At 41.1% G+C, this 16027-nt stretch overlaps 1 protein-coding gene across 5 annotated transcripts in view; it reads right to left on the bottom strand.

Moving 5' to 3' along the window:
* The window catches only part of Eml5 (EMAP like 5), a 122392-nt gene that overhangs the window by 11097 nt on the left and 95268 nt on the right, over positions 1–16027 (bottom strand). For 3 of the 5 annotated variants that reach the window (XM_021226214.2, XM_013112146.3, XM_005068417.4), the window contains 5 exons: positions 15836–15965; positions 14293–14391; positions 9800–9820; positions 2977–3150; positions 1242–1450 (listed from right to left, as the gene is read on the bottom strand). In XM_021226214.2, the coding sequence (XP_021081873.1) occupies positions 1242–1450; positions 2977–3150; positions 9800–9820; positions 14293–14391; positions 15836–15965 (633 nt within the window). Of the gene's footprint in view, positions 1–1241; positions 1451–2976; positions 3151–9799; positions 9821–14292; positions 14392–15835; positions 15966–16027 lie in introns of those variants that run through there. The other 2 variants (XM_040742644.1, XM_040742645.1) reach the window with 2 other exon arrangements.

Here is a 16027-nt window from a genome sequence, read left to right as displayed (position 1 = left end):
AGTAGGTCTATTCTCACTAGCGAAGTGAAGAGGCCTCACTAACGCCTGCACATCCAGGAGGGTGGCTTCTTGACGCCTCTCTGCAGCTAGAGCGTGCTTCAGCTGCGAACGCCAGCATCCTTTCCTCCTGTTCTCTTCCCCAGTCTCTAGCATGGAACCACATGACCTCCTGTAAATGTGTGTGCAGCTTTCTGCTTTCATGTGCCAGTTATAGATTTGAAAAATGCTTAAACCGAACGTAAACCTATCCTGTAAGCAAGCATTCTGGCCACACTGCTGCTTCACACATTAAAAAGCGACTTTTCTCCTGCAATAGCTATTTACTATATATTTATTTACTTATACCAAGAATGGGTGCCTGGCTATAAAGTAATTTTGTGCATAAAGAAAGTTCATCTGCATGGATAGATCAAGTGCCAAGGTCATTCCAGTGGGGGTTTCCTTCTGGAAACAAGTGGCTGCTGTTATATTAATAAACAAAAGGTTCTGTTTGTTTGATATTGTTAGTCATTTTTTAAATGTAAGTGTATTCCACTGTTCTAAACTTGTAACTTTCTTAAAATATATAGTGTCTATTTTATAATATGTACTTTAAGAAAGAAACACATTTTTAAAAAAATTACTTAATTTTCTGTGGAATTTGAAAAGCCTCGCCAGGGCAGGGTACTAAAGGAAGAGAGATGTGATTATGAGCTGCAGACCCAGGAGGATGGAATGAGAGACAGCAAGTGGCCCTTGACACTCCACTGAGCTTTGGGACTGTGTTCTCTGCTCTCAGCTCTCTGCTCCCTGAATCAGACATTGGCCCTGAGTCCTTCCAACTACCACATGGACAGTGGTTCTGGTGACAGAAAGCAAAGGAATGCTAAACCCAAGTCTGCCCTGAAGGCACTGGAACACTGTTTTCATGATTCCTTTTCTTTGACTAGGATGTCAGGTGCATGGCGAAGCAGGAGCATGACTGAGACTGCGGCTTGCGGAGGGCGACAAGTACGTGACTAATAAAGCCTGGAGACGGTAATGTTCCAAGGACGCAAAAGTTCTACAGTAATTATCTCATTCACTTTTCTTTGCCACTCCTTAACGTTTAAAAGGACTACGCTTTTCAAAGATGACATATCCTTGATCAGGACTTGCACTGACTGTCAGGCTACAGTTCCTAGTCAGTATTAATGCTGCTTATGAATATGCAGCAAGAAAACTTCAAGACACACCATCACACAGCATTTTAACAGACATACTGCACCAAATGCAACAGCAAGCATCGTCTGCATCCGGGCATCCTCCAGTGTGCTCAGAAGTCCCTTTTTGCTGAGAAGAGCCCTTCCTGCCAGGGTCCAGAACTTCACGTGCTTTATACCCACAGAGACAAACTGGGTATCTGAATCTGGTCGAAATTCTGCTACAAAAATACGCTGGTTGTGCCCAGCTCTGCTGGCAATTCTGGCCCCTGATAGAGAAGACACAACAACATTGCCCAGGTTAGTGTAAGAACCAAGCTAATCACAAGTCGCATAGCTTAAAACAAAACAAAAACCCTAAACACAAATGCATAAAAGGAGGCTCTGACACTTGCTCTACTACTTAATTACACACATCTTCACAAGTGATACATGTTGGTGGGCTGCTTTGTGACAATTTCGGGGCCATTTTAAGGACCATACCTTTTTTCTGTGTAGCTTCACTAATTTCTCAGTACATAAATTAACTTTTTTGTCTAGAGAGTGTTAAGAGAATTTATTCTATTGGTCTTCCAGCATTCTTAGAAGGTAAAGGCAGGTGGATCTCTATGAATCTGTAGCCAGCTTGGTATCTATGCAGTGAATTCCAAGCCAGTCGGGCTACAAAGTGAGATCCTGCCTCAAAACAGAATGTGTGTGTGTATCTTTCATGGGTAAGGGATGTGATTCAGAGCAGGTCACCTATGTAGCATGTGCTGTAAGAAGGGGTGTGTGTGTGTAGGTATATGTATGTTTGTGTATGTGTGTGAATGCGTGCATGTATGTGTACATGTGTATGCATGTATATATGTATGTGTGTTTATATTTGTATTTGTTATATATATGTGTGTGTGGGGAGTATGTGTATGTTTATGTGTGTATAGGTATATGTTATGGATGTGTATATGTGTGTTACATATTATGTGTGTGCAGGTATGTGTTGTGTGTGTGTATGTGTTTCATGGGTATGAGATGTGGTTCAGGGTCCAAGACCTAACACTAATGTACAAACTGACTTAGTGGAGCCCATTCTATAAGGAGAGATACCTTGCCCAGCCTAGACACAGGGGTGTGGGTATGGAAAGGTGCCTTTGTCCTGCCTCAGCTAGATGATGGGACAGACTGAGTAGACTTACCCTCTCCGAGGAACAGATGGGAAGAGAGGGGAGTGGGAGAAAAAGGGGGAGTGGAAACTGGGATTGTAAAAAATAAATTAATAATAAAAAAGAGATGTGGTTCAGTGACAGATTACCTGTGTAGCATGTACCAGGCTCTGGATTGGATCACAATACACTCTTTTATTTTTCCTTTCATATTTAGGTATGCATTGAATTAGATAATTAAATATGTAGTTCAGGTGGGCTTCAAACTCATGGCAATCCTCTTGCCTTGTCCTCCTAAGTGCTGCAATTTTCATTTTTAATAAAATACCTCAGAACTGATCAACTCACTAGCAAAAACATAGTTTCTTACTGTAAGGAAATCACTGGGAATGATTTTTAATACTGTGTTTCATGTTTTGTGAACTTACGGCTTCACGGAGCTTTTAAAAGGAGACACATACAGTGCTACCAACTGTGTGCTATGTGTTTTGTAGAACTAAAATGAAAAATGGCTTCAATCACCAACTTAAGGCAAATGCTAAAAGAAAGCATTCACGCAGCCCTAGTACTCTTGTGAGCTTCTGTTTGTTTGATTTTGGTGTGTGTATGTTGCTTTGTTTTGTGTTTTAATCACACAAAAGAAAGGATCCTACCTTCCTGCCATCTCCAAATGGTAACGGTGTGCTCCGGGTCTAGCCCCACAGATAGCAGCAGCTTCCCAGTAGCGCTGAAGCTGACGGAGCACACCCCCTTTGAATGAGAGCATCTTAATATAGACAGCGTCTGCTTGCTCACTGCATCCCAGATGTGCACAGATGGGGCTGTAGCTGAACAAAGACAACATCCAAGTGTCACAACCATCTCCAAGTTGCCACTTCAGTGTCCAGCATTCGCCTGCCTTGGAAACATGTACTTAAAAGGGATGCAGTTTTTAATAGCTCAAAACTGAAGCTAAATTTTTAAAAGGAAATAAAAAGGAGGGGAAAGTAAAGAAAGGGACAAATACAGAATCCTTCAGAATATGTTAAAAGTTGCACTTTCAAGAAAATAGCATTTAGGCAAAGAAATCAGGCAAGAATATTACACAGCTCATCAAACAAGGTATGTCTGAGTACAAGGGGCAGCAGGCAGTGAGAGGACCACAAGCTTTGTACAAGGCACGGCTCTGGGATGGAAAGAATAGTTTTACATTTTTCAGTCTTCACAGACGTTATATAGAAATCACACACACTTAACACAGTACATGTGTTACATGCAAGTAAATACTGAGCAGTGACAGCCTCTGAAAGCAACGCAAATCACATGCAACTGGCGGGCAGCAAGCAGAGAGCTGCTGGACAGAGCCAATGGGAAAATGAACTATCCAGATGGGAACCTGGGACAGGCTACACACACAATGGGAAAATGAACTATCCAGATGGGAACCTGGGACAGGCTACACACACAATGGGAAAATGAACTATCCAGATGGGAACCTGGGAAAGGCTACACACACAATGGGAAAATGAACTATCCAGATGGGAACCTGGGAAAGGCTACACACACAATGGGAAAATGAACTACCCAGATGGGAACCTGGGACAGGCTACACACACAATGGGAAAATGAACTATCCAGATGGGAACCTGGGACAGGCTACACACACAATGGGAAAATGAACTATCCAGATGGGAACCTGGGAAAGGCTACACACACAATGGGAAAATGAACTATCCAGATGGGAACCTGGGACAGGCTACACACACAATGGGAAAATGAACTACCCAGATGGGAACCTGGGAAAGGCTACACACACAATGGGAAAATGAACTACCCAGATGGGAACCTGGGACAGGCTACACACACAATGGGAAAATGAACTATCCAGATGGGAACCTGGGACAGGCTACACACACAATGGGAAAATGAACTACCCAGATGGGAACCTGGGAAAGGCTACACACACAATGGGAAAATGAACTACCCAGATGGGAACCTGGGACAGGCTACACACACAATGGGAAAATGAACTATCCAGATGGGAACCTGGGACAGGCTACACACACAATGGGAAAATGAACTATCCAGATGGGAACCTGGGACAGGCTACACACACAATGGGAAAATGAACTATCCAGATGGGAACCTGGGACAGGCTACACACACAATGGGAAAATGAACTATCCAGATGGGAACCTGGGAAAGGCTACACACACAATGGGAAAATGAACTATCCAGATGGGAACCTGGGACAGGCTACACACACAATGGGAAAATGAACTATCCAGATGGGAACCTGGGACAGGCTACACACACAATGGGAAAATGAACTATCCAGATGGGAACCTGGGAAAGGCTACACACACACAATGGGAAAATGAACTACCCAGATGGGAACCTGGGAAAGGCTACACACACACAATGGGAAAATGAACTATCCAGATGGGAACCTGGGACAGGCTACACACACTTCCAGACTTTTTAAAAACACTATTTCACTGGAAAAATAAAACCGTTCATCCGAGCCGGGCGGTGGTGGCGCACGCCTTTAATCCCAGCACTCGGGAGGCAGAGGCAGGCGGATCTCTGTGAGTTCGAGGCCGGGCTGGACCAATAAGCCTCCAAAACAATACAGAGAAACCCTGTCTCGTAAAAAACAAACAAACAAACAAAAAAAACTGTTAATCCGAAAAGGTACATTATTTATCTTTTGCTATGTACATTCTTTTGCACCCCTTTCTGTTCCTCCTGGGAAATGAGTTAAGGGCTCTGTGCTTGAACTTCATGTCAGTCTGCTGCTCTTTATTGCCTAAACGAAAATATCATAGTTTTGTGCTATCTTCTTTTCAAATTATACCCTAAAAATGAAGTTCATCCAGCAGCTAATTCAGTCTGGGAACGTAAACACTCTTACTAAAACACTCAAAATACTAAAGTGCACTTGCTTTGAATTATAAACTGCAAAGATGGGAAAACACAGAAGAAGATAAGCTGCCTGGGATTATTTTATACAGGAGGAAATTCTGCTCTTCGCATCTGCTATTTATAATGCACACATGATAAATCTAAGAAACTTTCAAATAATACAGTTAAAATATGTTTAACTAGAGCTGGAGAGATAGCTCAGAGGTTAAGAGTACTGGCTGTTCTTCCAGAGGTCCTGAGTTCAATTCCCAGCAACCACATGGTGGCTCACAACCATATGTGATGAGATCTGGCACCCCTTTCTGACCTGCAGGCATACATGCAGACAGAATACTGGATACATAATAAATAAATAAATCTTTAAAATATGTTAAATTAGAGATATGAAGCCTTTGTTCAGGTCTATCCAATTGTAAAACATCAAAATTCCAAGGAGATACAAAAGTTTGACTACTAATAAAATGGATTACTTATATCTGAAAACTTTGGGAGCTGGGATATATGTCAGTTGGCAGAGGGCTTGCCTACTGTGCATAAAGCATGGCTTTTGATCCCCAGAGCTACATAAAAGCCAGGTGTGATGGCATACACCTTATATAAAAGCCAGGTGTGATGGCATACACCTTATATAAAAGCCAGGTGTGATGGCATACACCTTATATAAAAGCCAGGTGTGATGGCATACACCTTATATAAAAGCCAGGTGTGATGATGGCATACACCTTACATAAAAGCCAGGTGTGATGATGGCATACACCTTATATAAAAGCCAGGTGTGATGATGGCATACACCTTACATAAAAGCCAGGTGTGATGATGGCATACACCTTATATAAAAGCCAGGTGTGATGGCATACACCTTATATAAAAGCCAGGTGTGATGGCATACACCTTATATAAAAGCCAGGTGTGATGGCATACACCTTACATAAAAGCCAGGTGTGATGATGGCATACACCTTACATAAAAGCCAGGTGTGATGGCATACACCTTATATAAAAGCCAGGTGTGATGATGGCATACACCTTATATAAAAGCCAGGTGTGATGGCATACACCTTATATAAAAGCCAGGTGTGATGGCATACACCTTATATAAAAGCCAGGTGTGATGGCATACACCTTACATAAAAGCCAGGTGTGATGATGGCATACACCTTATATAAAAGCCAGGTGTGATGGCATACACCTTACATAAAAGCCAGGTGTGATGATGGCATACACCTTATATAAAAGCCAGGTGTGATGATGGCATACACCTTATATAAAAGCCAGGTGTGATGGCATACACCTTATATAAAAGCCAGGTGTGATGGCATACACCTTATATAAAAGCCAGGTGTGATGGCATACACCTTACATAAAAGCCAGGTGTGATGGCATACACCTACATTCCTAGGATTCAGAAGATGGGGACAAGAGAATGAGAAATCCAAAGTCATCCTCAACAGATACAGGGAGTTTGAGGACAGCCTGGGATATGTCAGTCTTGTCTTAAAAAAAAAAAGGAAACAAGATAGAAAATTTTATTGCAATTATTTGAGTATGGAACTGAATCCCTCATTCATTATGAGTCAAAGTATAAGCCATTGAGCAAGATTTCAAGATGGCTCATCAGGAAAAAGTGCCTGACACCTGAGTTTCATCCCCAGGAGCACATGGTGGCTGGAAAGGGAGGACTGACTCCCACAAATTGTCCTCTGACCTCTGCATGCGTGCCAGGACACAAGCACACACGTAAATAAACAAATAAGTAAGTGTAATTCTGATTTTTTGTTTTTCCGAGACAGGGTTTCTCTGTGTAGCTTTGTAGACCATGCTGGCCTGGCGCTGGTGAGATGGGAAGTATCGGGGATCACCATGGAGCTACAGTCAGCAAACATAAGAGGCTTCTAACCTCCTCACTCTGCATATCACTGAATATCCTAATCTGTGGTAGGAGCGCCCAAGGCCTCAAAAGCCATTTGATGGACACCCACCTGCCACGACAGGTACCATCAAGACCAGAGTGAAAATGCTCCTTTCGTTGTCTTAGGAATAAAAAATGCCCAATTTGCAAATGCTATGGAGTCAGGCTAGTCTAAGAAACAACATGTTTTCCTTAGTGTCCACTGAACACACATGGTCAGTGGTAATTCTACTGTACCATTTCTAATCCATGAATTTATTGTCCTACATGCTAAAGTGACTATTTAAAACTTGACCCTCTTCAAGCTAACTAGCAAAATTTTCTTCATTCTGTAGGCTGTGTCTTCACTCAAATTGTTTCCTACTGCTACTTGTTAAGAGCTAAGCAGAAGCCTTTAAATTCTATGCAATCTCATTTGTCAACGCTTGGTATTACTTTCTGAGCTACTGGTATCTTTTTCCTATGTCACTGCCAAGATCTTGAAGTGTCTTCCCTATAACTCCTTCCTCTAACAGTTTTTTTATGAATGAAAATGGGGATCTTTATATAATATAAAATTTATCTTTATCATTTTTTTTTAATGAGACAGGGTTTCTCTGTATTGTTTTGGAGGCTGTTGGTTCAGCCTGGCCTCGAACTCACAGAGATCCGCCTGCCTCTGCCTCCCGAGTGATGGGATTAAAGGTGTGCACCACCACCGCCCGGCGATCTTTATCATTTTAAAGTGTGTGTGTGTCTCTGGAGGGCGCAGATGTAATGTTCTCTGGTGAGTTACAGGCAGTTGTGAGCTGCATAATGTTGGTGCTGAGAACTGCAAGAGCAGTGTGTGCTCTGAGCCTTTGAGCCTTCTCTCCAGCCCCCTTTAACAATCTAATGGTTTCAGGTCTCACATCAAGATCATCAAGCCATTTTAATTGATTTTTGTACAGGGCAAGACACACAGATACACTTTAGTTTTCTACATGTGGATAGCCAGCTTTCTAGCAGCATTTGTTGAAAACTTTTCCACAACAAAATAGACAGACAGACAGACAGAAAGACAGACAGACAGACAGACAGACACACACACACACACACACACACACACACGAGAGAGAGAGAGAGAGAGAGAGAGAGAGAGAGAGAGAGAGAGAGAGAGAGAGAGAGAGAGAGAGAGAGAGAGAGAGAGAGAGAAATCCAGGCTTGTTTGTATATGCCTGTAATTCCACCATTCAGGAGGTGGAGGTGGGAGAATTTCTGTAGTTTGAGGCTATCCCAGTCTACATATTAAGAGTTGCAGGTCAGCCAGGGTTATAGAGCAAGACTTTATCTCAAACCAACAACAATAACAACAAGAAGCAAGCAAATAAACAAACTAAACTAAAACCAAGTAATATGCTATGTGACCGGCTTTTATGTGGCACTTATAATCTATGAAGTCACCATTGTGGAATCAGAACTTGTGCACATTGCTGAAACGCCATGTGCAGTCTGCTGTAACTACTCCACTCTGCCATGACAGCACCAAAGCTACTGTCGATGACATGCAGCAGAGCACAGCTGTGCCCAATAATGCTTCATTTGTGCATACAGAAGTTTGAGTTCCATGTAATTTTTATTATCATGAGTTTTCTGATTTTTTTCTCAGCTACTCAAATTGGTTTAAAGTATCTTCAGCTCATGTGCTATAAAATCAAGCACAGGGATAGTAACACTTTGCTAATTCCCACTCTTGAGTGTAGCCAAGGGAGCAAGGACTTGGCTTGCTGTGTTAAATCAATTAGTAGTGGACTAGTCCAAGCACAAAATCATACTGTATTCTAATGAAGACCAGAAAAACCCAGATGTCTCTGGGGAATATTTTCTTACAAATTGCTAATAATTATTGTATTACAAAAATGAAAATATAGTTGAGAAGCCTAGTTATTATAATGTGTAAGACGATGGACATATAAAAACTATTAATTGAACTGTTTTCTTAAGTTCATAAAGCCATGGTCAAATTAGTCATAAAATTACTTTATATACATTTAAATGATTTCCTGATGTAATACGTTCAACAACAAAAATAGCTTATAAATTAATAGATTTGCTACCAGCTAAATGATGTTAGCAAGTGACTGACTACCATGTGCTGACGACATAAGAAAAATCTTCAGACTACCTCCAGGCACACTTGAGAGATCAAAACACTTATGAGTATATATTCACGTGTGATTGTGTGTTTGTATAGGCAGGTATACGCTTGTGTTGGAGGCCAGAGGTCAGCCTGTGACTTCACTCCTCTCCAGGTGCTGTCCACCTTATTTCTGAGACTGGAGCTTGCCCATTAGGCTATGCTGTCTGATGAGCAAAACCCAGGAATCATCCTGCTGCTGAGATTCAAGTGTGTGCACCCCCATACCTGATATTTTCATGTGGGTTCTTAAACTCATGCTTGTGAGGCAAGCATTTTAGGGATTCAGCTATCTTTCTAGTCCCCAAACCATTTTTTAAAAAAATACTATTATTTTTGAAGATAAAAAATGATGTTATTTGTCATTAATATTCTACAAGCTGTACATGGAGCAGTACGATGTATGGACTTTAGGGGGAATATGTTATTTGTATGTATCTTATTACTTATACTTCAGCTATTACTGCAATATAATATAACTAAAACAGAAAGTATTCAAGTTTCCTTACCTGACATGTCTGCTGAATCACCTATAATGAATAAACAATTTAAAAAGTTATCCATAAATAATAAATAGTATTTATAAGACACAATTATAATTTGGTTATTTAAATTACAAAATATCCTATACGAAATTAGGTTATATAAAATTGAGTAGACTGAGAGAAGCTACTTTTTGTTATCTACATATATTAACATTCAATGAATGATCATTCAGTCTTTCTTTAGGTGTGTTTAATGAGATACATACAACTTTAATCATAATAGTTTGTAAAGTAATACTGAACCTTTTCGGGTTTACAAAATGCACTGCTAATTACACTTTGGAGGTTTGCAGGAAAGAGTTAGATCTGAGGCGCATGGCAGCAAAGGCTGTTAAATAACCCAACAAGCAAAACGGGTTCTTCAGCATAGCTAGAGACTTCCCACATGTGTTATACTGGACTACCACCTGAGCCAAACAACTGCCATCTTAGGGTGTTCAACCGTGCCCACCAGCAAAACACCACCACAACTGGACATGACTGCTAGCAGCCCCCATACAGGGACCATGAGGGAGGGCCATGAGACCTCACCTGAGTATCCAGTCACTCCACACCACCCAATGTATGTAACTGGGCCTCGTGGAGGGGCTACAGTATCTAGGCTGAGGGAGACTAGGGGATAGGACTCTATCTCCCCAGCTATGGGAAAGTCATCATCCCTGCTGTCAGGTGTGGCCTTAGGGGTGATATACCTATAGGAAACCCCTCATCTATGCTCTGTAAGTAATCCTAAGAGTGGTTTCCAGAGTGAGCTAGATGGAATTGCACCTTGGAGGGACAAGTGTTGTTTATGACTCCCTTGGGAAAGTATTTTAGAAACAATATGCACGAAAGAAAAATGTGAAAGCTTACATTCATATGAACAAAGCTTTAAAGAGTGACAGTCTACAGCAAGAAAGAGAGTAGGGGAAGTTACATGCCCACTGAAGAGATTTGACAGATTTCTAAATCAATCAAGTCTTATACCCACCTACATGAAATAACGACTTCAAGGACAAACTGATAACACAGGTATATAGGTATCCTTATCAAGAATATGAGAAAAGAGAGAATAAAGTATTCAGCTCTGTCATTTTTAGTTCTGAACATAATATGATAATCACCAACTGATGAAAAGACTTAATACTTGGTCGCATAAAGAAAAGTTGATAGAATGGGGGTGTTTGTCTTAGAGGCCAAACTTGTCCTTGGATAGTCTGGGATAAGAGAATGGACTGCAGATAAAAGCTGCAACATTATAGCCTACATGATTATAATAATTTAGGTATATCTCTCTCATGACCTGGAAGGACTAGTATGAATTTGGAACTCACTGGAGTTTGGGAACATGTAACACAACCTTCTCTCCTCACAAACAGCTACATCCCATGCTATGAGGAACCGTGGAAGCACAATGAAGATAAAATTATCAAATTAATTATGTTATTGCCTGTCATCTCTCCCCCTCCACCCCTGTGTATGTGTCACACTTGAGTGCATTGTATGTGCTGGTGCATATGTCTGTGTGTGTGCGGAGGCTAGAGGTTAATCTCGGGTGGTATTCCTTCTCACGTTAAGTAAAGGGGTTCTTAATGACCTGGGGCTTGACTAGAAGGATAGCCTAGATGGTCCATGAGCTTCAACATCTACCAGCCTGCATTTCCCGTGCTGTGATAACAAGTGCATTCATTCCACAATACCAGACTTTTTTACATGCTTTTTGGAACTGAATTCGTCTTTATTCAGCAAGTATTTTACAAACTGAGTTATCTCTCCAGTCCCCCAGTTTTGTTTTGTTTTGTTCTAATCTTGATATATATTTTCCTCTGATGATCTGGGAGGACAAGTAGAAATTCATAACTCACTGGAGTTTGCGGACATATGTCACTGCCTTCTTTCCTCAGCAGACAGCTACATCCCACATCACAAGGGACCATGGAAGCACTTATGTGAGGCTGCTATGGAATGAAATGCTTGTGTTCCTCCAAAACTCGTATGATGTCATTCTAATTTCAACTACGGTATTAGGGCATGGGACCTTTGAGGGTGATTAGGTCATGACAGTAGAGTCCCACAGTGAAGATCAGCATAAGAAAAGATGACAGAAAAATAAGAAAGACAATAGAGATACAACAAGGCCATCTGTAACCTAGGGAGATGGCCTTCATCAGAACCCAATCATGGTGGCATCTTTAGCTTTAATTTCCAATTTCCAAAGTGGTAAGTGTGGGGATCATAGACCCTGGCCAGAAACCCACCCCTCCATCAGCCTGGGAGCAGGAAGAAACAGCTAGCCGTAGGGGGGTATCAAAGTCGTGGTGTTTCAGTGAGTGAGCCCTTATCGGAGCCCTATCAAGAGCTTTATGGTACTGAATTGTTTTCAGTAAACATGTTTTCTGTAAACATTATCTCGCAGCTGCCTGCTCCCAGGCTGATGGAGGGGTGGGTTTCCGGCCAGGGTCTGTGATCCCCACAGTAAGAAATGTGTTGTTTGTTTGTTTGTTTGTTTGTTTGTTTTAAAAACACTACATCCAAGTATTTGTTCTAGTAGCCAAAATTGGCTAGGACATGTATCCCAGAATGGAATGCCCAAATCCAGTGGAAGCTGACCACCCCCTGGCCGGCCTTTATGAATACACATGCTGGTGTCCAGTGTGCTACTGGATGGACACACTCTTGAGAAGAGGCTCAGGTAAGCCCAAGAGCAGGTTTAGAACCATTTGATGGAGGATTCCAGGATATCAAAAACTCAAGACATAGTCCAGGGGAGAGAATGCTTTCCCTGGAAAGCAATTTCATTGTCCCAGGCATACCCCACTCCTAGTAGATGTACAACATGATCTTTCTGAAAGAAAACCACTAGGAGAAAGTCACTGAGAGAACAATTGTCTCCAAAGCTGGAAGGTAAAGTCACAGGAATAAGTGATTAGATTTTCTATATACCCAAGAAAAATGAGAGAGTAAGCACAAAGAAACTGACTTCTGTTCTATGTGAAGGAGCACTTTATAAGCAAGCTTTCTAGAAGTTGGATTACTTTATTAGATATAAAGCTGTGGGGTTCAATCCTCCTGCCACTAATTCCCAAGCGTCAGGCTTACAGGTTTAGCCACCAGGCCTGGTTCATAATCTATCCATGTAAGAAGCTAATGTCCCACACATGCCTGTAACCCCAGCTCTAAGGAGGGTGGAGAGAGGAGGACTGCTGGAACTTGCTGGCTTCCAGTCTAACCAAGGAAATGTAAGTCCTAAGTTCTGAGAGAGACCTTGCCTCAAAGAAACAGATGTAGAGTGTAATAGAGTAGGACAACTGATGCACTCTTCTGGCCTCTACGTGTCATGTGCTCAGACATGCTCATACACTCACACAGAGATACACATACAAATAAATAACAAATTAAACTGTATAATAATACACACACATGACAATGCTATAACAAAGTCCATCATTTTGTATGTTGACTTTAAAGGTTAGTTTTGTTTTGTTTTGGCTTTTTGTTTGTTTGTTTGTTTGTTTGGTTTTTCAAGGAGACCGGGTTTCTCTGTGTAGCCTTGGCTATCCTGGAACTTACTCTATAGCCCAGACTGGCCTTGAACTCAGACATCTGTCTTCCTCTGCCTCCCAAGTGCTAGGATTAAAGGCATGTGCCACCACATCCCACCTTAATTTTTTTTAAAGAAAATTCTCCAGAAGGGAAAAAAATACAAGGGTTCCATGTAGCACAGCTATCAAGTCAGACAACCAGAGAACAGATTCCTGAGTAACAAATAGTATTTGCAGGGATAATGAAGATACTAAGACACCAGGAAAGTGAGTAAAGTGAGTGTAGCAATTGTGACTCACTGAGATCCAAAAAACATGGTAATTTCTATAATGTTTACAAGTGTACTTGACTGGCCACATCTGTGATGCAGTAGCATGCTAATTTTTGACTGTCAATTTAAATAGACATGATATCCTACTCATAGGGTCATGAACCTCGATTTTTTTAATAAAAATTAAAAATAAACCATAGGTACATTTCAAACCATTGGTGAATCTGATCAATACTAATAGCAAACAAACATTTTAAAATGCAAAGGGGTTTTCTAACATGAAACAGACCTGCATTGTCTCTTACCCAAGCTAACCTTTGCTGAACAGGGGCTCTATCTCCATTGGTCTAGTTAATTTCTTGGCTGCCCTTTATCCTTCCTTCAAGTTTTATATACTATTGAATGCAACCATTTGGCTGACCAGAAATTCCTGCTAAAGCGAAAGGCCAACTATTTACACAACGGTCTGGGCAAATTCAGATAGCCCAAGTTAAGGAGTAGAAAGCTACCTGGAAGCAGGCATTAGGTAATCGGGCTAGGTTCTGTACACATGTTCATTCTGAGCAACCCACAAATTAATACACTTCATTTTTTTCTGGGTATTGAAAGTATTAGAACAAAGTAAATGTCCCAAACTATTTCTTTTTGAAATATAGAAACATACCTACTTGGCCAGTTGCCACTATGTTGATAAATTTGGGGTGCTGATTTACAGTGAGGCACAGAATGTCATCATTGTGTTCCTGATAAAAACTCTGAGTCCCTATAAAGAAAGAATTTGAAGAGTTAACTTTAAAAACTTTAAGATGCATCAACCAGATGTACTTATTTAGTACAATAAACTTATTTGTTCATTCAAAATATGTTTTGAGCATTTACCATGTAAGTGATCTCTATTAAAAGGATGGCAATGACTTGGTAATCTTAAAGGAACAGAGCCCTGAAAAGGATAAACCATGTACAAGCTGAAGATCCCCAGTATCATGAGACAGGTGAACAAAAGGCTGAGGATGTCACTAACTGCATACATACGGCTCATCTGAATGAAGTGGATCATGCTGAAAGGCAGCAATATGGATGGAAAAGTAAGCAGGTACGAGAATTATGCAAGACTTTGAATACTTGCCTAACAGCTTCCCCCTTTGATTTTGTAAAGAAAAAAATTTACTAGAGCCACAAAAACAAAAAAACAAAAATAATTTCTCATTTATTCATCTGGGTGCTGTTTATTCAAATTTCAAATTTATCTTGTAAGCAGTGGTTTTTGATCAGAGAGCTAACATGGTTCCTCTGGCAGCACTGACAGTGAAGGGATCATCACAGGAACCAACAGCAGTCCATAAAGACAATAAGAAGACTAAATGGAGTAGGAGGTAAAATAACTCGGTGTGGAAAGCAGGACAGCAGGCTGGATGTAGATTACAGAGGACCATATAGAACAGGCTCTCCACAACCCCAGCAATACACTAACACACCTATGTTACTTACACTTCCTCAAAGCCCTTGGGTGTGGCACTACACACAGCAATCCCATAGAGGCAGGTGGATCTTTGAGTATGAGTTTCAGGCCAGCCTGGGCTACACAGTGAGTTCCACGCCAGACTAACCAACATAAAGACTTCTTTCCAAAACACAAAAATAAAAATATGTTTTGTATTTTCCAGAGCAGAAGGTCCAGAGAAAGGAACAAACAAGTAATTAGAGGCTACTGGTTTAATTGGTGGAAAATAAGCTGGCAGACACTTCTCTGAATAGTATTTTTGTTTTGTTTTTCGAGACAGGGTTTCTCTGTATAGTTTTGGAGCTTATCTTGGAATTCACTTTGTAGACCAGCCTGGCCTCGAACTCACAGAGATCCGCCTGCCTCTGCCTCCTGAGTGCTGGGATTAAAGGTGAGTGCCACTACCACCCAGCTTTCTCTGAACATTGTTACAATGTAACCCCAAACTGATGAGAAACTCTAAACCAAAGTACGACAGAGACAGGCAGGTCTCTATGAATTGGACTTTAAGGCTAGCCTGATCTACAGAGCAAGTTCCAGGACAGCCAAGGCTACGTAGTGAGACCCTGTCTTGAAAAAACAAAATCCCCAAATTTAAATAAAATAAATAAAAATACATTTGTAGTTTTTAACAGACAACTTAAGACTGCTAGATAATAAGTTCTAAACTAAAATCAGTGTGTGTACAGGGAATTAAGACTCCTACCTGTAGCAACATTGTGCAGAATCCCAACAGAGGCAGTGTGATAAACTATATCATCGCCATCATTTAAGTAATGCACATTGTTCCTGCAGTCTCTGCCTCGATAGCCAAAAGCAAGCTCCAACACAAGGTCCTATAACAATGAAAAAAAAAAGATACTTTACATCCTTCCTCAGCGTAAATGTTCACTAGAGC

This window comes from Mesocricetus auratus, unplaced genomic scaffold, assembly GCF_017639785.1.
Source record: "Mesocricetus auratus isolate SY011 unplaced genomic scaffold, BCM_Maur_2.0 Super-Scaffold_15014, whole genome shotgun sequence".
In the NCBI taxonomy this organism is placed as follows: Eukaryota; Metazoa; Chordata; class Mammalia; order Rodentia; family Cricetidae; genus Mesocricetus; species Mesocricetus auratus.
The sequence above is the reverse complement of the archived record's forward strand: the minus strand, read 5'-3'. Positions and strand labels throughout refer to the sequence as shown.